The sequence below is a fragment of the Triturus cristatus genome, chromosome 8, assembly GCF_964204655.1.
Source record: "Triturus cristatus chromosome 8, aTriCri1.1, whole genome shotgun sequence".
Lineage (NCBI taxonomy): Eukaryota > Metazoa > Chordata > Amphibia > Caudata > Salamandridae > Triturus > Triturus cristatus.
The window spans coordinates 463,388,359-463,412,047 of record NC_140591.1 but is presented as its reverse complement, the minus strand read 5'-3'; the positions used below and the strand labels follow the sequence as shown (position 1 = coordinate 463,412,047).

Here is a 23,689-nt window from a genome sequence, read left to right as displayed (position 1 = left end):
GGATCCAGGAGATTGTATTGTGGTGTTGGATCTATAGGATGCCTATTTTGATATTCCCGTCCTGCAGTCCCACAGACGCTTTCTGCTGTTTCAGGTAGGTCACGAGCACTTTCAGTTTTCTGTGCATTCCCTTGACCGTACCAGGGCACCTCGTGTGTTCACAAAGGTGATGGTCGCTGCCCATCTGCAAAGGTTGGGAAAACTAGTCTTCGCGTAACTCAGTGACCGGTTGCTGAAGGTGGGCTTGCCTCAAACAGTTGTAAACCACTGCCAGTTGATGGCCTGCCCGTTAACATCGTTGGGCTTTTCCATCAACGTGCCGAAGTCACATCTGACTCCTTCACAACGGCTCCTCTTTATTGGTGCCATCCTGGACCCTGTCCTCTTCCAAGGACTGTGATCCCAATGTTTCATTCATCATGAAGGCATGCCAAAGGCAAGCCCGTTCCGCAGCCAGTGCCAACCACTATGCTTGTACTGCCTCCGGTAAAGCCCTTGCATTAGATTTTTTTTTAAACGCTCAAACTCTAATTGAAACTGTAGTTATTGTTATCTTGATCCGAATTCGCTACAAGAACCGGTTGCCTCTTATAGGTGTAGACTGGAGTTTGGGACTCATGAGGAGCCTACTTTGATTAGACCATCCAGTGTCACTTCGTCCACATGTTTTTTACAGGTAGGATTAATTAATGCTCGATCCCTGAGCAAGCATGCTCAGGAAGTTCATGACTTAATATAGCCTTATAGCCACCGTCACGGGCTAAACCAACCATTAAAGACCCGCTTCAATGTTTCAGCTCAGGCCTTTAACAAGGGAGAGGGACTTTAATGCCGGCATAGCCCAGCTACGGAGGGCTATAAAACTATTCAAACATTCCGCCACTTGTTATTGTAAATTTATAACGCGCTCAGCTACTCCTAGGAGTGTCCCGGCACGAGCCACGAGGACAGTAGAACAATAGAAGATTAAAACAGATGAGGTTTGAGATGTTTCCTGAACAGAATGGAGTCCTGAATAGCTCGCAGAGATAGTGGCAGGGCATTCCACAGCCTGGTGGCCTTAAAGGCAAGTGATCTACCCCCGATACGTTGAAGGCGAACGCCGGGGGTAGAGGCGAGAAGCTGCGATGAAGATCTCAAAAGCCTGGTAGGCTGGTAGAAAGAAAAACGCTTTTTAAGAAAGGAAGGGCCTCCATCATAGAGGGCACGATGGACAATAACCAAAGCCTTGAATTAAACACGTTTTCTGACTGGGAGCCAGTGAAGTTGACGAAGCGTGGGAGAAATACAATTTCTGATGGGGAGATTAACCACCAGCCGCGCTGCAGCATTCTGGATTACCTGAAGTTTTTTCAGCAAGTAATCGGGCAGGCCGATGTAGAGACCATTAGCGTAGTCGAGCCGGGAGAGAATCAAAGCCCGGACTTCCGTCTCTTTGGCTGATCTAGGCAGCAGAGGCAGAGACTTTCTCAAAGATCTGAGTATGCCGAAACAGCAGCCTGTGAGCTTATTGATCTGGGGCAGAAAGGACAGCTGCTCGTCAAACCAGATACCTAGGTTTCTTACTGGAAGACCCGTGCAAGCTGGAGGAGGAAAAGCTGGGGGCCAAATAGAATCCCTAAAATTGGGAGGAAATTTGCCATAAAGCAGAATTTCAGTCTTTTCCTCATTACATTTCAATTGGGCGGCCGATAACCATTGAAAGACGGCTGACAAACAGCCCTGCACTCTGGAGGTAGAAAAGTCAGTCCTGCCCCATGTAAACAGGAGCTGAGTGTCGTCGGCATATGCAACGACCTTGGCCCCCCCCTTCCTCAGCCAGTTGAACCAGAGGCATGACGTAAATATTGAAGAGCAGGGGGCTCAACGAGGAGCCCTGAGGAACTCCAGTGGCAACAGGCTGAGGAGGAGATGCAAAAGGTGGAAGCCAGACCTGTTGGGAACGTGCTGTGAGAAAATATTCCAGCCACTTCCAGGCCTGGCCTGTTATGCCAATAGCAGCTAACCGGGTTAGTAACAGAGCGTGAGGAACGGTGTCGAATGCAGCCGACAAATCCAAAAGGATAAGGGCTGCACTCCCCCCTGAATCCAAGCACTCACGGATAGCCTCTGATACCTCTACTAAGGCAGACTCGGTGCTGTAGGACGCTCTAAAACCCGATTGAGCTGGATGGAGAAGCCTCGAGTTCTCAACAAAATCCGTCAGTTGTTTATTTACTACTTTCTCACAGATCTTAGCCAGGCAAGGAAGTAAGGAGATCGGGCGATAATTAGCAGGGTTGCTGGCGTCAAGAGATGGCTTTTTTAGCAACGGGATGATTTTAGCTTCTTTCCATTCCCGTGGGACAACCGCCTCAGTAAGGGACAGATTAACAAGAGTGTTAACCTCAGGATTAATTGTCTCCGCGATAGCAGCCAGAAGCCTGGCCGAGCAAGGGTCAGACGGGGAACCTGACTTTAAGGATTGCAATAGTTTCAGGGAGTCAGAGCACTACCGGGGAAAAGTCAGAAAATAGCACCACCGAAGTAGGGCTAACAACCGGAGGCCCACTATTGGAAGCAAATGTTGCCTGAATGGACCGAATTTTAGCAACAAAGAAGTCAGAGAGCTTTTCGCACCAGGAAGCAGACACTGACAGTTTAGTAGCCATCGCTGCTGGAGCCATAAAACTCTGAACAATAGTAAAGATTTCTTTGGAGTTGTTGCTAGCACACACAATCCGTTTAGTGTAGTAGAGACTTTTCGCTTCACGTATGGCCTGATAGTAAATCTTCTGAGCATCTCTAAGCGTCCTCTTGGCTATTGGACAAAAGCCGGTGCGCCAACTGCATTCCAGCTTTTTACATTGCCGTTTAAGCAGCTTCAAATTGGGGGTGAACCAAGGTTGAGAGGGGGAATCCCTATGGCGCTGACGACAAGGCAGGGGAGATAAGTTGTCCACAGCCCGTCCAATCCAACCCAGAAAGCATGCGAGAGCTCCATTCAGGTCACAAGGGAGAGTAACCCTAGATTTGTCTAGGCAGAGGCCAAATGCGAGAGGGTCGATTTTAGCTGTTGAAGGACAGGAATAGGGCTGCAGATCAGAAGACCCATCGCTCACGGACCAAGTGAAGCAGGAAAAAAAATGATCTGACCAGGAGACAGGACGAGGGTTGTCTAGCGAGATGGGGAAGTTAGAGCAGATAGGGTCCAGGATATGACCACCGCTATGGGTCGGCGAGCTGACCCATTGGGTAAGCTGAGCATGATCAAGCGCCTCTAAAAAGGCTTTAGAATCACTCAAGTCCCGTTGATCGAGATGAATATTACAATCACCCAAGAAAAGATATTGTGAAAAGCGTAGAGCACGGGAAACAAGCAACTCTCCGAGATCACCAAGAAAAGGGCCAGCATAGCCAGGTGGCCTGTAGACTAGGGTAACTTCTAGTGTAGAATGGGCAGAAAAGACGATGTTGAAGTCGAGGAGTTCACTCTGAGCTAACGAGATCTTGTTGCCCAGTGTCATCTCCCAGACATTTCTGTAAATAATGGCCACACCCCCCCCCCCCCCCCCCCCCCTACCACCCAAGCGGTCAGCACGACAGATTGAATAACCTGCCGGGATGGCCATCTGCACTATCGGATTGGAGGAGTCAGTCAACCAGGTTTCAGTAACAAACAGGAGATCAAAATGAAAGTCCAAGATAAGATCAAAGATGTCCTGATAGTGTTTGACTAACGAACGACAATTAATCAAGCCAGCTTTTACAATAAGCTGGGCTTTAGAACTCATCGTCCCTCTAGCGTGAGAGTATGTAGTTCTTGGGGCTTGGCAAAGTAGGAAATTGCACTTAGAGCACAATAAAGGCCGATTACAACTCGCGTCCCAATTTGTACTAGGAGTACAGATAGCAGGTCTGAGTACAAGGAGATCACGCCGACTATATGTCGCCGGGATAACCACAAGGCGAGGGGAATGGACAGCATTGCTGGCGCTGGACGCCTCCGGGACGCGGACGGGCGCAGACGGGCTTGCCTTGTGCACGCCTTCGGCGCGCCCGCGGCGCGAGTCCGCTGCGCGACCATCCGGCGCGCATTAAATAATCGTCCCGTGTGCGCGAGGCTAGAGCGCCCCAGCCCCAAGATGGCGGCTCTGGGCGGCACAGCGAGGGACCAGGAAGTGAGTAAAACAACAATACACAGCAAAGGCAGGTTAAAATACAAATTGAGGAGCATAATGTAAAAAGTATTCAGTAATTTTTAAAGTGCAAGTGAGGGGGCTTTAAAACTCTGATGTGCAATATTAAGCAAATGACATGTGCAAAATAAGCAGAAGACAGTTCAACAAAGAAACGCCAGAACAACGTGAGGCGAGATGTCTACTATGCCTCGGAGCGGCACTTGAGGGGCAAATGTTCTCACAAAAAAAACAAAGGCCTCATGGAGCCCGAGGGGATTGAAATCGGGCTCTGTGAGGCCTTTGTTAACAGCAACAGCTGTGAAGAGCAGCATTGGAATGTTGAAGCTCCGGGCTTCTACCGGCCAATAGAACCCCGGAGCACTCCATTGTTTTCAACTGTGCTCCCAACATACCAATGTTCTAATAACTGATAACCAGCTTGATGTCCTGTTTATTACCTGAAACCTGTCTAAAGCCAAGGGCTGATCCTGACATCACGACCACTCTTCCTCCAGCATTCATGATTGTTCGGCAGGATAGAGAGGAATGTTGTCGGGCGGCAGAGCCATTATCTTTCAGGACTACTGGCAATGTAATTTTTTTGACATTGCTCCACATGTTGGAGCAGAGAACTTAGGTTTTTGCCTTCAAGTGAATCCTTCTTTGTCAATTGCAGGATGCCTGCTTTACCGCTCTCTGGTCTGGATCAGCTTTCCTCTCCTCGCTAGGTGATGTAGTCGCTTCTCCCCTAGTCCGGTCTGCCAACTTCATGGCCTTGGGTGATTTTTAATTTTCATGTTGACTATTTTACAAACCCTGAAGTTAATAATCTGATTGATACCCTCAAAACATTAGGTCTCAACCAAAGGTTTATAGCTCTCACCCTTGGCTGGATAGAAATTATTTCAAACCATCTTGAGCTCTCTGTTGAAAGCCTTATCCCTCAATCCTGGACAGAGCACAGCCTAATCATGTTTAAATTAGTTGATACTACTCACAATATACAAAAACATCAAAGTGAGGAATTTGAAAATTCGTAAGTGGGGAGCCATGAGATCTAGCCCTGACTTAATCCCGAGCCTCACTAACACTGCCCCAATTCCGATTGGGAAGCTTAGGGAGGCTATCGAGTTATTTAATAAGTGTATCCAAAATTATGCTTCAGAATTAGCCTCTCCCTTGCCTTCCCAAAACAGCCACTCAGAAGTCTCAGCACTGTGATTCTCCCCAGCACTGACCGAGTCTTGGCGCCAATGTAATACATTAGAAAGGAAATGGCGCCTAACCTACAAGCAGGATGGTCTTGATCCTTTTAGGGCTGCCAATGACCAACAAACATGGCAGAGTGGAGTTGTGGGTTCTGTGCCTGGCGGTCCTGCGTGTCTGGAAGTGACTGAATATCCAGGAAATCTTTGTCGCACAGCACCTGGCAGGATCTTTCTCTCCTGTTCGCCTTCCCTTCTCCACCTCTTTTGACCGGAGTTCTCAAGAAGATCAGCACAAATCATCCTATTGGCCTCAGACTTGGCAAGGAGTGTGTGGTACCTGTAACTACTGGCCACAGGCATCTGTCCTCTGCTCCAGCTGCCACTTCCATAAGATCTCCTAGCACAGCAGCAGGGAAGAGTCCTGCATCTGAACCTGCACAACATGCACCTCAGTGAATGCAGATGGGTTGGCAGCAGTTGATGCCTCCTGATCTTCCTCTTGAAGTATTTTGTCTTCTCTTGCTAGCCTGGCACCCCTTCACAAAATCTGTTTTCACAGGACTCTAGGATAGGTTTGTTGTATGGTGTTCCTACTGCAACATCCAGCCTTTACAGGCATAGTTAGCTGATATGCTGTCATTTTGTCTTTCATGCTACAGCAAGGCCTTGGTGTGGTGATAATTAATGGTACTTGCCAGCCCTCTCAGGCTTTTTATACCTACCTGGCCAGCTATTATTGTTCAAATGGCATGTTCTGAAAAGGCTGATTCATATATTCAGACCAACCCCTTTTGTGATGCTTCAGTGGGACATTGATTTGGTTCTCACTTATCTTGTGTGTGCCCCGTTTGAACCAGTGCGCAGCTGTTCTCTCAGCCTCATCACACTGAAGACCATCTTCCTCATAGCAATCACGTCACCTTGTCATGTGAGTGAGCTACAAGCTCTGTCTGCCCAGCTGTGTGTCCCATTCTTCCCAGATAAGGCGATCCTCAGGACGAAAGCAGCATTTCTACCAAAGGTCGTCACGTCATTCCATATGAGGCAGTGTATAACCCTGCCAACTTTCTTCACCCTACGTCATCCCCTTAAAGAGTAGCAATGACTCCATTGCCTTGATCCGAAGAGAGCTCAGAGCTTCCACACGGATTGCAACAAGGAACACCTACATTATCATCCTTATTATTTTACCTCTAAATAGGGTGTTTTATAAACACAAATTGGCCTTTCATTAACCTTAACATATTGTGGTAATGTACATTGTTATTCGGAGACCACCATATTGAAAGACAGCTTGGCTATGTGCTAGGTATTTTTATAATCCACATTTTGTATTTAATATATGTTAGGGACACTGCGCGAGACCTATGTCCAGTTTCCTTTTCCAGTTCTGTTACCTGCAAGGTGTTAACCTGGAAACATTCAACAATTGAATGAGTTGTGGCAGATCTTGCTAGCTGGTTTTTATTCACCTTCTTGAGGCAGTTTTAGTGTTGCTTCTGATTATTCATCATCAAGTAGAGAGAGTGAATCAAACTGAGTCCCTAAACCCTAAAGTTGTACACATCCTTGTAGTTCCAGAGTTCACAGCAATTCTTCTGTTTAAAGTACATGATATGAGGACTTGGACTAAATGTGATTTAATCTTGTTTTGTAGACCTGGCCATAGAATATAATGTTTATATGTATTGGGTTGTTCTTTTTGCTTTCAACATTGTGATTTTTAGTAAGTAATGCAGTGTCATATTATGTTTTATAGGTGTATGTGTTTGGGTTAAATTGCAGTAATTGTCTTGGGACTGGAGACAACCAAAGCACAATTGTTCCAAAGAAATTAGAAGTGCTGTGTGGTAAGAGAATAACCAGTTTAAGTTATGGAAGTGGTCCCCACGTGATCCTGAGCACTGAAGGTGAGCCAATAAAAATCCACTTCTTCACTTTTGATTTTTCTATGAAACCTGTCCAGTATGAACTGTGAGCCTAAACATCACCAACTATTTTTCTCTACCCAGTCGTCATCTCTTGTTCATGCATTTGTCGAAAGTAAAAAATCATTTAGGTGGAATGCTGTTGCGCCAGCTGGGTAGCCAGAGCACTCACCATACATCCTTCATTTGCTTGACAGAAATGCTGAAACGCACTATGCCTTTCCCTGTGAGACTCTGCCACAACATTCATTGTGCCCTCACTTGATTCTGTCCTCTCCTGCACAACTTTATTTTTTACTTTCCATTTAACCCGAATTAATTGCTCTTTGGAAAGTCAACTTGCTCCCACTAATTTTTCGTAGAGATCTATATTTGCCCTTTGAACCTTGATTTGTTCAGTTGGGTATTGCTTAGTTTTAAGCTTTTGGGCAGAACTCATGTGCTGGTCTTTTTTATTATTCTTCAAGTTATGCCTTGTCAGTAAGAGGATTTTGAATATTTTTTTTTCTGTTTTGCTGATAATGATTATTATGTTGTGCTTAAGTATACAAATAGTTGACACCACATTGCTGGCTGTGTCAGTCACATTTTGCTCTGCCCACCACTTCATCATGTGTCCATTTTCAGTTTAAGTGATGGCATTATGCTTGTGTACAATGTGCACATATGCCTTTCAGTGCCAGGGCTTGTAGGCCAATGTGTCATTCACTTTTAGGTCTGACCTATTTAAATGAGTCTGCATCAGGAGCTTAACATAAAAAAGTGCCTAAGTATTGTTATTATTGCTTGCAGCTTTCTATTGTAACTTTCTGCCACACTCTAGCAGCAGTAAACATCGGTTACCTACATTCGCTCCTGCATCGTGTCCTCTCCCCGCCCCCTTAGGTAGCAGTCCTGTTATCTTGGTGCAAATGATGAAATCTTGGCTCTTCAGTCTGGAGGCAAGGAAGTGGTTCCAGAAATCCCATTCGATCCAAAGGCGTCTTACACACGAGCACTGCTATTGTGGTGCATGGTTGTCACGAAGCAGGCATTCAAATGTGTGCTTCTGACACAGCAAGAAGGTTAATGTGGCGATCGTCTTGAAATGGTAACTTAATAATCATTACTTACTGGCAACATTGCTATTCAAGATAAGTTGCCTAGTACACCTTCCTGAAAGAGGTGGTCGTCTTTATTGTAGATAATCCACTGACCTTGGAAGGAGAGCAGGCCTTGCCATACACTGGTTCTGTCCAAGGAGAAGGGAACACTCCTTGTGCTATCCTTCCTGCTGTCACTGAAGGACAAAACTGCGAGATATTGAATACATGGCAGCCCAGCCAACCCCAGAATTTTCTTTTTAAACCAATGTTTTTAATTTTTATGATTTATTATGTGCTCACTTTCCACTTTGTGTTTACATCAGGACAAAAAAACAGATGAGTGCTTAGTTGGGGGAAAAAAAGCTTTATCTTTCATTTGTGTTTTTGTTTGAGCTGCACACAGTCTCTTTTTAAGCTAATTTAAGGTGTTGGGGCCCCCTACAGGCTTCATTCAGAACTTAATACATATGGCTAAACTGCAAATAGTGTACACAAACAAGGGGGGCGTTAGAGGACATTAGGGCTGGGGCTACCATCCAAAGCCAGACGTACGTGAACAAAAATAAAGGACCCTGCCTTATGTTGCGTGGAATTATTTACTTCCTTGTTCCTACACTAACGTTTTTTGTAAAATCCTCACCCACCAGGGTTACCCCTTGGTGGCATGCTTCATCGTAGGGTCCTTCCCGTTCCACTATGGAACGGGGCATGCTGCGACCAGACTAACTACGCGGGAGCACTGAATGGAATGACTATGTGAGGCAGATGATTCTGCTAGGGAGGAGTGAGGTAAAGGAAGGTGTGTGTTTAAAAATACCCGGCTAGTGCATGATGCTGCCTTTATTCTGACCCCTAGTCGGTATGATTAAAAAAAGGGGAAAAACTTAGGGCTCGTGGGATTAATGTACCCAAATCCTAACTGTCGACATGTTTCTAGCCTATCCCTATGGCTATTCTTCAGGACCTAGTATGTGATAATTGTGATACCTTGTTCCACTCCTGCTGTTGGTCTACTAATCACAACTCCTATGTAGTGCATCAATTGCACAATTATACACAGGTGCAGTAAAGAATTCTTACCACCTGTATTCCTAATCCCATGGGTCCTAAATTGTTCCCCTGTTTTTAATCATACCGACTAGGGGTTCGAATAAAGGCAGCATCACCCACTAGCCAGGTATTTTTAAACACACACCGTCCTTTACCTCTTTCCTCCCTAGGAGAATCACCTGCCTCAGTCATTACATTCAGTGCTCCCGCGTAGGTTGTCTGGTCGCAGCACGCCCCGTTCCGTAGCAGAACGGGAAGGACCCTATGATGAAGCATGCCACCTAGGGGTACGAAAAACTTTGTTTTTCCCAAGTGTAGGAACAAGGTAGTAAATAACTCCATGCAACATAAGGCTGAGTCCTTTATTTTTGTTCACGTAAACTGCAAATAGGTCATGAAAATAAAAACTATTCTGTATCTACCGCAAGAAGGTTTACAGCTTTTGTCTCTTGTGTGGCTTTTATTAGTATTTTTGCTCTCTGCTAGTGCTGCATGTTTTCGATGTTTATGGTCCTATATATCATGGAGTTCTTTAAAGCAGAAGTCCCATTGGGCGGGTGTGCTTCATATTCTGCTGTCCGTTGCAAGGGTTCCTCTGCAAATTATTATGATAAAGGTGGCTTGCTCTACACACTGAGCTGAAGGCTTCTCATTCAGCTCCCAGAACCTAATTCTTAAAGCCCAGCCCAAAGCAGTGAGCTAAAATGCCAGTTCCTGATTTCCTCAAGTGGTTTTCCAAAGGAATGTGCACAGCTTTACAGATGGGGCCGCCCTGTGTGCGAGTTCCTCACAATGCAATTTACCATGTCGGACGTAAATGTTCCCATAAGGCCGAGCCCATAAAAAGAAACGTGGCTTTTGAAACTGTCACTGTGTGTGTTGTTTGTATTTGATTAGCAGGGCTGTCTATAATTGGCACTTTTCCGCACAACTATGTTTTTGTTTGTACTGCTGTAGGCACGCTCCATAAATGTTAAAGCGACAAGTCGTTTTTTTTTTATCCCTTTAGAAGAATTTATAGGGGCCCAACACATCCATTTGTAATCACAAGGCATCTTTATATCTCTGTAATGTCCTGAAGATGGGCGAGCATTACTCCTCCCTGTGCACAGCTAAATGTAAAGCTGCAGAAACCTTCATAGCAGGGCTGGACAGGCCTTTTATTCTACTGGGCATATCACCAGTGTGATGGAGCCCTTGGAGGCTAGGTGTTTGGGCCCATTGCCTCTCCTGGTGCCTTTGTGCAATTAAGCTCAGGGAGCTGGGAAAAGTGGCAGACACAGAGAGTCTTTCAAATTGAGGGAGGGGGAAGTTAAAGAGAAAGCGATCAGAGAGGAAGAAGATCGAGAGGAGCGAGAGCGAATCAATTGATTCAACGAACCTGTGCACGGAGAAGAAGTAAGCAGGGTTTGTTTGAGCATTTTTGCCAGGGCTGCTTTTGGTTCCCCAGTCCAGACCTGCTTTACAGATGCTGAACATTGCTTTAGTAATCAAATAATACATATGGACACTATTATTTAATCTTAACATCGCCTGTTCGCCAAGATACAGATTAGAAAATGTTTTTTTTTCCCAGTTGCATACATGGACAGTGATATTTTGGAATGGCTTATCATTGAACAATCAAATATCAAATGTAATCAATAATATTTATTGAATATCTACTTAGAACAACGTTACTTTGGATCAGCTGTTTTTTCAGATTTCTTTTTTGTTCAGGAACATAATCTCTTCACAGAATCTTTTGCACATTTTCAACTTTTCAACGTTTATATATATATATATATATTGTAATTGCATTTATATAGCGCTTACTACCCCATACGAGGTGTCGAAGCTCTTTTTCGGCGAGTAGCCCGCTACTCCGGAACCCATAAAGGATTAGTGGTGAATTAGTATAGTGAAATATGAAAGTAATTGGAGTCGTGGATATGTTATTCAGTTATTTTGATAGAGAAGGGTAGGTGGCGGGATAGAAGAGGGAAAGAGGTTTGTATTTATATAGCGCTTGCTATCCCTGATGGGGTTTTGAAGCGCTTTTTTGGCGAGTAGCACGCTACTCTGGAACCCATAAGGATTGGTGTTGAATTAGTATAGTAAAATATGAAAGTAATTTGAGTGGTGGATATATGGATATGTTAGTCAGTTATTTGGACTGAACAGGATAGTGGAGGGATAGAAGAGGGAAAAAGGTTTGCATTTATATAGCTTTTGCTACCCCTGATGTGGTGTTGAAGTGAACTTTTGCCGAGTTACACGCTACTCCGGAACCCATAAAGGATTAGTGGTGAATTAGTATAGTGAAATATGAAATTAATTTGAGTGGTGCACGTTAGTCTGTTATTTGGATTGAAAAGAGTAATGGAGGGATAGAAGAGGGAAGGATTTAGAATTTTGTTTTGGAGCTCATAGCAGTAGAATGAGTCTTGAGATGAGTAAAAGGGAGGTGGCGGGGGAAGAGTCAGAGGGAAGGGTTTAGAAAGGCTTGATTTGGGGGATTGGAATAGTAAAAGAGGTATGAGATGATGTAAGAAGGGGCAGAGTAGGGAAGAGTCTAGAAAGGGTTATTTTGGGGATCATAGTAGTTGTATGGGGTTTAGGATGAATGTGAGGTAAAGGATATATTGAAAGAGGTATAGGGAGTGAAATAGGCTTGTGCATTGAGATATATATATAATATATATATAGTTATGACCTAGTTTGCATAGGAATGGTCTTTTTTATTTTGCCAATAATAACTTTTGACGCATGTTTACAAAATTTTCCAAACTTCTACAGTAATTCTTTCAGCTGTTGTCTTTAAAGTTTCTGGGTGATTTTCTCAAGTGGAGACTGAGAAAAAGGGGAGGTCCCAAAATGCTTTTTCCCCATGCAATTTCCCATAAGGATTTTGAACATGACTACAGCCCGAACCGCTGGACGGAATTGCACCAAATTTGGCAGAAAGCTAGCTCTTGGTCCAGAAAAAGTGCTTTTTTGTGTTTGGTGTAAATCCATTCAGTAGTTTTTAGGTCTCGGCTAGCGTGGCTGCGCACATGCGCAGCTCGCTTGACGAGATTTAATGTTTTGGAGGAGTTTCAGTAAAGGGCTTTAAGCCCCGCATCTCTTTTCCATTGGCTGGCGTCACCGTTTATGCTAAACGGTGGCCAGCCATTGGAAAAGAGCTGTGTGTGTTACCTCCTTTTGGCTTTTTCTGCCGTCCCACTTGGACGGGCTCGCCTGCTTTCCGTTCGTCGCTAACACTTTCTTATCTTTATTGGGCCATGTGTTTAAACACCTGGCCCCATAAAGACAAGAGATCGGCTGCAGCACGGTCCTCTTTCACTTTCGGGACCGCGCTTGTTAATCACAGCTCTGAGAAAGACGTGACACTTCTTGAGGTGCATGATGCTTTTGGTATTTCTTCTGTCAGGAAACTAAGAAATCAGCGTCCTTCCTCTCTTTCGGACGCTCGACTAGCAGACACGGTATCAAAGGTACGCATACGCTAAAATGACAGTATTAAGTTTCTTATAATTGGGTGTTGTGAGCTCTGACCTGTTGTGGTTGGCTATTTGAAGTGAGTACGCCTCTGGGGGTTGACGACACAAAGTGAAGTAGCTCTCTGCGACTGGTTACCGTGTACTCTGCTTCTCATTGCCATTGGTTGGATCAAGTGCATACGCCTCGCCCATTTTTTTGTCACATCTGAGTTGTGGGCACAGGGAGGTTGAGCTAGAGTAGATTCAACCATAGGTGTCTGGCGCTCGCAAGAGTAGTTGTTATCAATCCGGTAACTAATCGCTCATGTATTAGTTTGGTACGGAACTCTGCATGCAAGAATATAGCTTGATAGAATACCACCGTTTATCTGTGCGCATGCGCAACATGCATCATAGTTTCTTTAAGGTGGCTTTTAAAGGGGCATTTCCCTAATACCTACGATTGCCATTCAATCTATAGCTCCAGAGTTTTCCTTCTAACACACGTAGCATTTATCCATATAAGTATAGCATCAAAAATTATAGTATACAAAATAAAAACCCGTTGGTTAACTGGCCGAAGGTGACACCTGGCTGGAGTCTCCTTGTTAGTCAAGGTCACTGAGTGTGATAACTGTCAAAAGTGTATCACTGGGTTGACTTCTGATTGAGTTCTTAAAGGAACACAGAGAACCCTGAGCGTGTCATGCAAATTCTCATTCCTGCCCCATAAAGTATATATGCCTCTTCGCGTTTCGGATGAAATCTCCCGATTAAATTGAAAAAACTTTTTTTTTAAATTCGTTGTCTCTCCCCCCAAAAAAAGAGAGCTTAAAATCAAGTTAAAGCTAACTTCCGTTCTACTTATTGCATATTCCAAATATCATCATGTCAGAATTCTCTGATGCTCTAATTATGTGCTCGAGTAGCTATCCAATTCATGTTTTCATTTTCTTTGCATTTTGGTACTCGTAGTTATGGTTATTAGATTTATGCTCACAACTACACATACTATAATGACAGGATAACAATTGGACTATCATGGTTCTGGGAAACGTGAGTGCTCGGACATACCAAGCCATCGCTCAGTTTGCTCCACAAGGAGAACTTCGACATATAAGAGGGCTCTCCTTTAAAAGTAAATGGTGAAAACATTCTCAGAAGGGTGATAGAAGAAAGCTTTTGGATGCATTTTGCTTAGTTAGAGGGCGGGGTAATGTGATTAAAATTTTTTTCCATAATCTAAATGAGTCCAATCAAGGGTGCGTTGACGTGTATCCCCGTGTAGCTGAGTTATTGAGGCGAGTTGACAAGTAGGCATATGGGATAGATATTGTCTACTCTTTCTGAGTGTAAACGGAGACCATAAATACCAGCCCTCTCTTGATTTACCTCAACTGGACTGACCGACCTTAAACTATGGACAGCCCAAAGATAAAAGCCAATGCTAGACATGTGATCCCTGGTGACCTGGATGGAGCCAGAAGTCGAATGTCGAAGTATAACAAAAGAAAATAAGAATACCTATAACAGGTCCGAGGTGGGGCAGAGGGCAGTTCTAGGAGGAAGAAAGACTTCTGCAGAACAGTTTTGATGCTTCTTAGGTTAGCATAAGCACCCATATATCATTAGATTTCAAAGATCATCATGGAAAATTCAATCAATGAGACACGGTCCTTTATTTTCAGAAACTCTAATTCTACCTGGTCAGAAGGTTGCCTTACATTTCTCACCATTCTTGAGACACCATATAATGCAATACAGCCCCTTCTTTGCGAGATCACCGTAAAATTATTTTAAAATTTGCCATTCCATTCTAAAAAGTTCACTGGGATATTGCAGAGTGGGTTTGCATCCAGTGCCTTGAAGTCTGAAATGGGATTTCGGTGGAATAGTTAAACTAAAAGTCTTGACACATTCTGCGATTCTTTTGTGTTCTGTATTTTCTCTTTCTTTATATAGCAATTTCGATTTCTAATGAGTTAGTTTTTCATTTATATTATGATTTCATGTGTGTCAACAATAAAGTAAAAAAAGAAACATTCACAATAGGTGCATGTTTTTGCTTACATTGTAAGATGCATTCGGTGGGGGCAATACTGCATTGAAAATTTAATTACCCTGTGTCTAAAAAAACAAAAGTAAATTTCAGTTGAATGTTCAGGCAGACAATCCCTCGTTATCATGCCAGGGTGAGTACTAGTTTATTATCATTTGTATGTTTGTTTGAACTTTCTACTGTGTACTGTCCTTTTTTTAAATTAAAATGTCCTTTCTATAGATTGATGATAATTATGATAATGGTATTGTATAGCAAAGCAAATGGCTTTAACTTAATGAAAGGCTAGACCTATTGCATTTTTAATGCTTGTTTTTACATCTTAACGGGAAAGCAAATCTGTATATCTAGAGACGCGGCCCCTCCACAGATCCATCCGCGGTGAATCTGCAGCTCCACACGCCACTGCAAGGTCCTGATTGGCTGGTCTCAACTTGACAGAAAAGCTGCGGCCATCGTTTTCATATATCCGGAACCAGTCCCCCGGGCTGAAAAGTAGCATGTAAACTAGATGAAGTGGTCAAGTTATAGCTTTCCTGACCCCATGTGTGTGTTATAGATGTTAGGTAAGCGTGTAGAATGGGCCGCAAGATGCCAGGAATCGTTTTGTTTTGCTGCACGCTAGATCTGCGGATCTGTCGTAGGTCTCAGTGCGGCTCCATGTAAATATGCGATTCTCACAGTAAATTAAAAAAATATTAATATACTCACATACCCACTGTGACACCCAGACAGAAATCTTACACCCACTGTGACACCCAGACAGACCCTCTCCCACCCAGTCACACATCCAGACACACTCACTCTGAAGCCCATACACTCTCACACCCACTCACACACCCTGACACTCACTGTGACACCCAGGCAGACACTCACATCTACTCACACATACAGACACTTACACACCCAGACACTCACACCCACTCTGACGCCAGTAAAGAGACTCTCACACCCAGTGACACTCCGAAACATACACTCTCACACCCACTCGCACACAAACACTCTCACACCCAGACACTTTCAGACCCACTCAGACACTCTCAGACCCACTCAGACACTCACACCCACTCACAGATGTACTCAGTACTGTAGCATTTCCAGCATCAGTGTAAGTTCAGATGCCTCCTCCGTTGAGGACACTGGCAGGGAAGACAATACGGAACTGAATGCTCCAGGAGCTTGCTCCTCCACTTTTTTAGAGGAGGTTCTCCGTTTCCGAATTGGGAACAAAAAGCCAAGAGACACACTAGGAGAGGGGGGGAGGAGAAAAAAACGCAGAAAAGGATCGCGTCTTGACCAGATTTCAGAAAAACCAAATGAACAAACGATAGATTCAAATGTTCACGTTATTGGGACAGATCCATTGGAAACTGGAAATGACAATGACCAAGTTAGCGCTAATCAGCATAATATGTCGTCCAATTTGGTCCAAACTTCCAATGTTGATAACTTGGTAATAAATCTTTCTAATTACAATCTGAATGTACATTAAATCAATGTATTGAATAAAGGTCTTGGATTTTGTCCCGTGTATGGGGGTTTGTTTACGGACCTGCATGTCGATCTATTTAAGTTTGTTAGACACGCCAAACTTAAATGTCATTTTTCTGTTCACAACTATGAACGTTCTAACCCGCCAGCACCCGTATTATGTACTGATGTTACTGTTTCACACGTCAAAAATGTAGCTACGTTATTAGCATTAGATACCGATAATGAATCCTCCTATGAACACGTGTTGGCAAGTATGAATATTGCCCAAGACTATACATGTGGTAGTGGTCTTCACAATACTAGCAAATTCATGCCTCAGGGTGCACATCTAAGTACACTAGATGTTTTTCATGAGTTGGTGACTAAGGAATTATACAATCTAGAAGACAAACATGCTAGTAGCTATAAAAAACAAATGCTAGATAACCTTACATCATTGGAGAGAACAGCTATGTGGAATTTACGTAAGAATAGTAACATAATAATACGAGAGGCTGACAAAGGAGGGAACGTTGTCATTATGAACAGGACTGACAATGCGAAGGTTGAAAGACAACTCAATAATACTGCACACTACACCAAGCTTGCTCAAAACCCCTGTACTGCGGCCACTATTAAGATCAATATGCAATTAACACATTGGAAAGAGTTGGGTCTCTTATCTGACACAGAACACAGTTTCTTGTCAATAAGCAACCCTAGGTACCCTTGCATCTACCTGCTTCCGAAGGTACATAAGAAAATGTCTTTTCCACCGGGACGACCTATCATTTCAAGTATTGGCTCTATGACAGAGGCACTGGCTAAATTTGTTGACACATTTTTGCAGCCGTTAGTCATTAATCTGCCCTCGTACATCAGGGACAGCACTGATCTACTGAATAAGTTTTCAGATTTGGAATGGGATGACAACATGTGGTTTGCCACTTTGGATGTGGAATCCCTATACACGTGTATTAAATGTGAATTTGGCGAGATAGCTGTAGATTCCTATCTGTCTACTAGACATGCCAGTCTGTTTAATCACAATTTGATGCTATTGGGGATGATAGATCTAATCCTTGACAATAACTTTTTTATGTTCAACACTATATGGTACAAACAAGAGCAGGGCACTGCTATGGGTTCCAAATTCGCGCCTTCATACGCCAACCTCTTTATGGGGTGGGTGGAGCGTACCCATGCATGGTCTACAGCGGCCTCAGATTGGACCAAACATATCCAATTCTGGGGCCGCTATATTGATGATGATATTATCATTTGGACTGGCTCAGGTACCGAACTCAAGGAATATCACAATTTCCTTAATGACAACGCATTAAATGTTTCTTTCACTCATGAAATGTCCCAAATAAGAATTCATTTTCTAGATCTGGAATTGTATATCAAAGGGAGGACCATCCACAGTACACTACACAGGAAGGAAACGGGTGTCAACAGTATCCTACACTTTACCAGCTCACATCCTCCTTCAACAAAGAAAGCAATCCCCTATGGGGAATTTCTGCGGATTCGCAGAAACTGCAGTGAGGACGGTAATTGTGCTGCACACTCCAGAAAGGCCACAGACAGATTAAAAAGAAGAGGCTATCATGCACAGTTACTTGAAACTGCTATTAGTAAAGTGCAGAATATTAAAAGAGAGGATATGTTAAATTGCCATAAAAGCAAGACTGACCATGAGATACAGAGATTGTATTTTATCACCACTTATTCAACACTAAACCATGAGGTTTTTGAGTCTCTGGGCAAACATTGGGCGCTGTTGAAAGGGATACCAGGAATTAATAACATGATCACTGAAAGACCATCCATGACTTTCAGAAGAAGCAGAACGATTAGGGAGGTTCTATGCCCTAGTTACACCTTACAGGAGATTCCCAAACAACATTCATAGTTGAGTAAACCCACTGGATTTTATACATGCAGCATCTGTAATATCTGTCAGCTGGGATGCAATACAACATCAACGTTCCGTTATAATTCAAAAGCAAAACATAAGATTGAACATTTCATCAATTGTCTTACTACCTTTGTTGTCTATGTCATCATTTATGTAGGCAGCACTACTAGACAATTGAAAATTCGAATACAGGAACACCGTAGAGCTGCCTTAAATGGGGACAACTCATATGCCCTTGTCTCACATGAATGTAGAGTGGGCGTGAACCGGCTCGGTTCAAGTTCCATGGCATTGATAACCATTACCAGCAACATTAGGGGCGGAGACAGGGCACTTATGCTGAGGCAATTGGAGGCCAGATGGATTTGTACATTACTTTCTTCAACTCAGGGCCTGAATGCTGATGGGGAATTACACTACTTTCTCTAAAAAGTGTAGCCAGCGTTATCAGAACGTAATGTCTCTGTCAGATTTGTTTACTTGTGCATAGCTGAATAATGTCGGATCACTGTTCCAGTGGTTCTTTTGTTATTTGTGACCTGTGTTGTCCATACACATTTTCATTTTACTTGTATACATGTACCTGAATTTTCGAAAAATTGCTCAGATGGATGTGTAATCAATTATTTAACTGTGGAAAACAATGTTTACTGTATCTTTGTTCATGATCCAATGTGTTCCTCTGTTCTTACTCTCTGGAATCCACATATCGCTAGGGGTTCCATCTTTGTGGATGGTAACCTTTACTGTTCCTGACTCAATGTGCTCTCTTGTTTCTATTTTCTGGAATTAGCACACAATAATTTATGGTGACCTTTCTGCCTTTTTGTTCTGTTCTTTCTCTAACTTCTTCATCTAGACAGTTTTCGGACTTTTCATCCATATACATTTTATTCTTATGACTAATTTTCTTTTGTTGTTATTGGTTAGAACATTTGTAATCTGTTCTTTATAGTATTTTCTATAGTAAGGCGTCATTTGTGCCGTTAATACTGTTATCTAATTTAGGAACGAGGTACTCGTGGTATTGTGTTGTTTTGTTCATTTGTATACGCAGTTCAGATTAAATCTTTGTTTTTTCTTTTTGGTCTTCCTCACTATTCAGATCATTTACATTGAAAACACTATGTGCGCCTGATATTCCTCACCCCTCACTGGGTATTTCTGTTATTCTTCTCTGATTACGAGACTGTGACCAATCCCCGACGCCGGTTGGGTTTACGGAAGTGAGTTCCTGCCAGCTTGTTTACGGTCTAGTTGCTAGTTTCTCATTTCTCTATCCCGGAAGAGTTTCGCCACAGTCACTTCCTGTGTGGCGGCACGGTAGTTGCCAACGCTTTAAATGGCTTCCCAGTTGCTATGCACACTTTCTTTTTCATTGTGCCGGCTGCGGGACGCCGAAGACGGAGACGGCTCCTGTTAGTCCTTTGGATGCGGCAAATACTGACATCCTGTAAGTTGTTTTGGATGTTTATTAGTGGAATTTGTGATCTTTCGCAAGAGCCCTTTGCATTTTACCGATTCGGCTGCCGAGCTTGTATATAGATACTTGGATCGATTCTCTGACTCAGCCTTCAGATATAATTGGTCTACAAATTCTACCGTTGTGCCTGTTTAGTATATCTTTTTTACATAAATGTAGCGCGGCATAGATCCCAACATTACAGACGGGGGAGATTGTTGGCCTTGGTCTGATGTGTTTTTTTTATTATTGGCAGCTTCCTGGGTGTCATTAGATTGGCGTTTTATCTAAATTTTTTGTTTTGTCTACAGTCTCGTCCTATCTTAGATGCAAGGTTGTTAACATTTCAGAGCTTATAAACGAACAGCCATCACCATGATAGACTGAATTCACATGACGCTTTTCAATGGTTATACATGCAGCGCTTTTTCACTGTATGTCCTGTTTGAGATGTCTGTTTTAAATTAGGGAGTGCAGCTGCCCGTTCTGGTTAATAGTTCTATTCTTCATTGTCGTTTCTTAAGCACATAGTATCTAGACGATGGCAGTCTTATTCTTTTTCTTCTTCCTCCGTGTGTGCATGTTGTTGCTGAAGACTTGTGTCCGTGCTTAGTCAAGTAGAGGGGCACGTGCTATACAGGGGTCTCCTTTAAATAATAAGGACGTATCTTGTTTTGGAATCTTTTAATGCTCTCTCAAGGACGTCACCTTATCTGAGATTGTTTCTCCTTACAGATAATTTTATCTACAGACAGTGGTTGAATACTCTTGCTTCACTGTGAGTCATATCATCCTTTTTTTGGGTATATTTGTATCTAAATTTGCTTGTCAGTCTATGCTCCTCTTGGTACTATCGGGTACGGACACTTTAATTAAGTTTCTTTGTCTGGTATAAATTAACAGAACCCGTGTCCAGTTGCTCATTTACCGACATGCCAGAAGACACGCTTCATATTTACATTACTTTGGTAAGCTAGTTTTACTAGCCATTGCAGATTTGCTATAGTCATGCTCACTCTGGGTTAAAGGTAATTTCTTTTTTTCTCTCTCTTTTTTACACTCCCACCTCGTTGTAGTAATCTAGAAATTATCCCAAGGGCCACACTTACCAGTGGCCCGCAATGTTAAGTTAAATAATAAGCAGTTGGCAACGTATAAGGTTCAAGCGTTTATTGGCCACAACAGAACTCTACATAGAGGAGCCTCATCGATCCTCACCCATCAGGTGCGCCGAGGAAGACTGCTGGCCCCTTGACAGAATCACACTTCTATACATAACAGATTCGACATACAAAGCCTTACAAGTGGAAAAACGCCAGTTAGCCCAGGAGCTCCTAAATGAGCTCATACCATATCCAGTTTCAGCTGCACACAAAAGGTTACTATCTTTACAGAGAAGGTCGGCGGGGTGACTCCCTTTTCGTCTCGGGCTCAGAGGAATTTTGCTTGATACTCCCTACAGCAGATGTGACCTTGGGCCTCAGCCGTAAATACAATTCAACCTGTCTCTAGGCTGGTACGAGCTAAATCATGTAGATGGCAGGCAGAGAGAACCACGTGATCTAAAACACGACTGGTCATAATCCAAGATGGCCGCAGTATGGCTTTTCGGCCCTTTCTATCATATAAGACGAAGGAAAAGGGAATGGGCCATCTTCTAAAGCATGTCTCGTGTGTATGGAGTAGGGATATAGACCAAGATACATTATGCTAACTTCACATGTTGACTTGAATCCCACAGAACGGCCCTTTTTAGCATAATGTAGCTATCCATCGAATTACTCTTCGAAGATACCTTCGTCTATCTGCATTATGTCATGTATCTCTTTCTGCACTAATTGAGTGTTCACCCTGGCGGGGTTTGCTTTAGGTTCAGGTAAAGCAAGACGAATTTGGGTGGCACAATAGGAGCAACAGGCAGGCCCACATTGAATGCAAACACAACAAGTGAAAAGGAAACCCACTATTCCTAGGAGGATCATGAATATTTTCCAACCCCAGGTGGTAAGGAGACCCCAGAACCACCCCGAAATAGACCAAGTACCTGTCTCCGTATGAATCTCAGATGCTAATCGATGCAACTTCTGAATGGCCAAATGAACCGAGGGGGCGGAGTCAGGTATATATACGCAGCAGGAGCTGCCAATCACTCTACACGCTCCTCCACGATCAGCTAGGATAACGTCTAAAACAAGGCGGTTTTGGAGAGTCACAAGCCTGGTCGCTTGAAGCTCAACTGTTATATTAGTCAGTATTCCAGCAGTGGTATTTACTACTCCCTCTACTACCCTGGACAATCTTCTAATTTCTTTACTGGTTAAAATGGGTCCCCATATAGGTAGGACTCCTTTCATGATATCAACAAGTGTTGGGCAGGGGTATCAGTCTGATCCGTAGCATCTCTATCAGTGGTTCCTGATTCTAAACTCCGTCGGCTCAGTGAGTGAGATTTATGATAGTCGGAAGGGGCTATGTAAACGGGAGGGTATAGGAAGGACAAGTAACATCTACCTGACCACCCTCTGGGGAGCCAGGTGTAAGCGTTTTCTCCGCACACAAAATATACATTCGGAGGGGTAAGTATAGGTGGGCTGCTAAATGTTTGTAATCTATAGGTATAGTTACATTTACTAAATCCTACAAATATATGGCCAGTACCATGTATGTAAAAGGAGGACGACGTATTCAACACAGGGACCGGAATGATCCTATCATTTGACACATTTCGTTCCTGGAAATATTTGAAATATTCAGTAAAATTGAAGGACACAAAATCTAACACTTCGTCCCTCAACCAGGTGTCATTTTCATGCTCCGTATACACATTCATGCAAGCGGTTGGATCCAGAGTACCGTCTGTACCTTCGGCATTTGGGGTGAATCCCTGGTGCCTTTCTATATATGCCAGAATCAAGTCATAATCTTTTTCTGAAAATCGGTGCTCATCAACAGTATAATGTTCATATATCATTGACAGTAATCTAAACCAAGCTTCACAACTGCCTAAATATGACAAAGGCATTGAAATGAATAGATCATGTTTGTGCATCACTGAGGGAAGAAGGCCACATACCCAGCAATTTGTGGCATTCGTTGAACTATGGGTTTGGTGTAACATTTCAATAAAAGCATTATTCACATATGTCTGACGATGCCTCTCTTTATGCGGGGCAAAAGTCTGAAAACGGTGCTCCTCGGGGGCGGGGGTGGTAGCTATCATGGTGTGCACAGGATGACGGAATTCTAGATAGATGAACATCCCCAAACATAATATTAATGAAACGACTATTATGACAATGAAAACAATCTTGGCACGCAAACTCCAGGTAGAAAACATCGGCAGATATGGATACAAAGGGCGGGGTACTATGGGATGTTCCTCTTCGGGGACAAAACGAGCAAAAGGGTACATTCTCACTAAAAGTCCAGATATAATCTCGGGGAAAAAGGGGATCTACAAGCAGTCCAGCCTGCCGGAGGGTACTTCTTTCCTGTGTCCGTATTGGAGCCTCACAGGCAGACTCCTATTGTTCCATTCAACGAAAAAGAAAAGAAAGGCACAAAAACTTCTCGCGTCGGAGTTGCACTTGACACAACTCTTGCTGAAAGGAAACTCTACCTGGGCCCTACCTGGGCCCCACCAACTGATCAATGTCTCTACCTTCTTTCTGAACAGAGCTTTATCAAAAGTTCCAGGCTCTCAACGAGTTCAGTCCAGTGTTTTTGCTTTTCCCAGGTTCTTACTCAAGCCTTCATTCTCATTCTCTAGGCTGAACCTGGGATCTTTGCTTTCTGTCGGGGCCGCAGGTTGTAACGAACATGACCCGGTATTTCGGGATTAATGAAAAAAACAGGCACAGTGGGATCAGGTAGGGTACT

General features: G+C 43.4%; 1 protein-coding gene across 5 annotated transcripts in view; it reads left to right on the top strand.

Annotated features, from left to right (window-relative positions):
• Positions 1-23,689, top strand: part of RCBTB1 (RCC1 and BTB domain containing protein 1) — a 440,760-nt gene that overhangs the window by 145,671 nt on the left and 271,400 nt on the right. For all 5 annotated transcript variants that reach the window (XM_085621918.1, XM_085621921.1, XM_085621919.1 and 2 more), the window contains one exon: positions 7,128-7,278. In XM_085621918.1, coding sequence (XP_085478044.1) covers positions 7,128-7,278 — 151 coding nt within the window. The remainder of the gene's footprint in view (positions 1-7,127; positions 7,279-23,689) is intronic.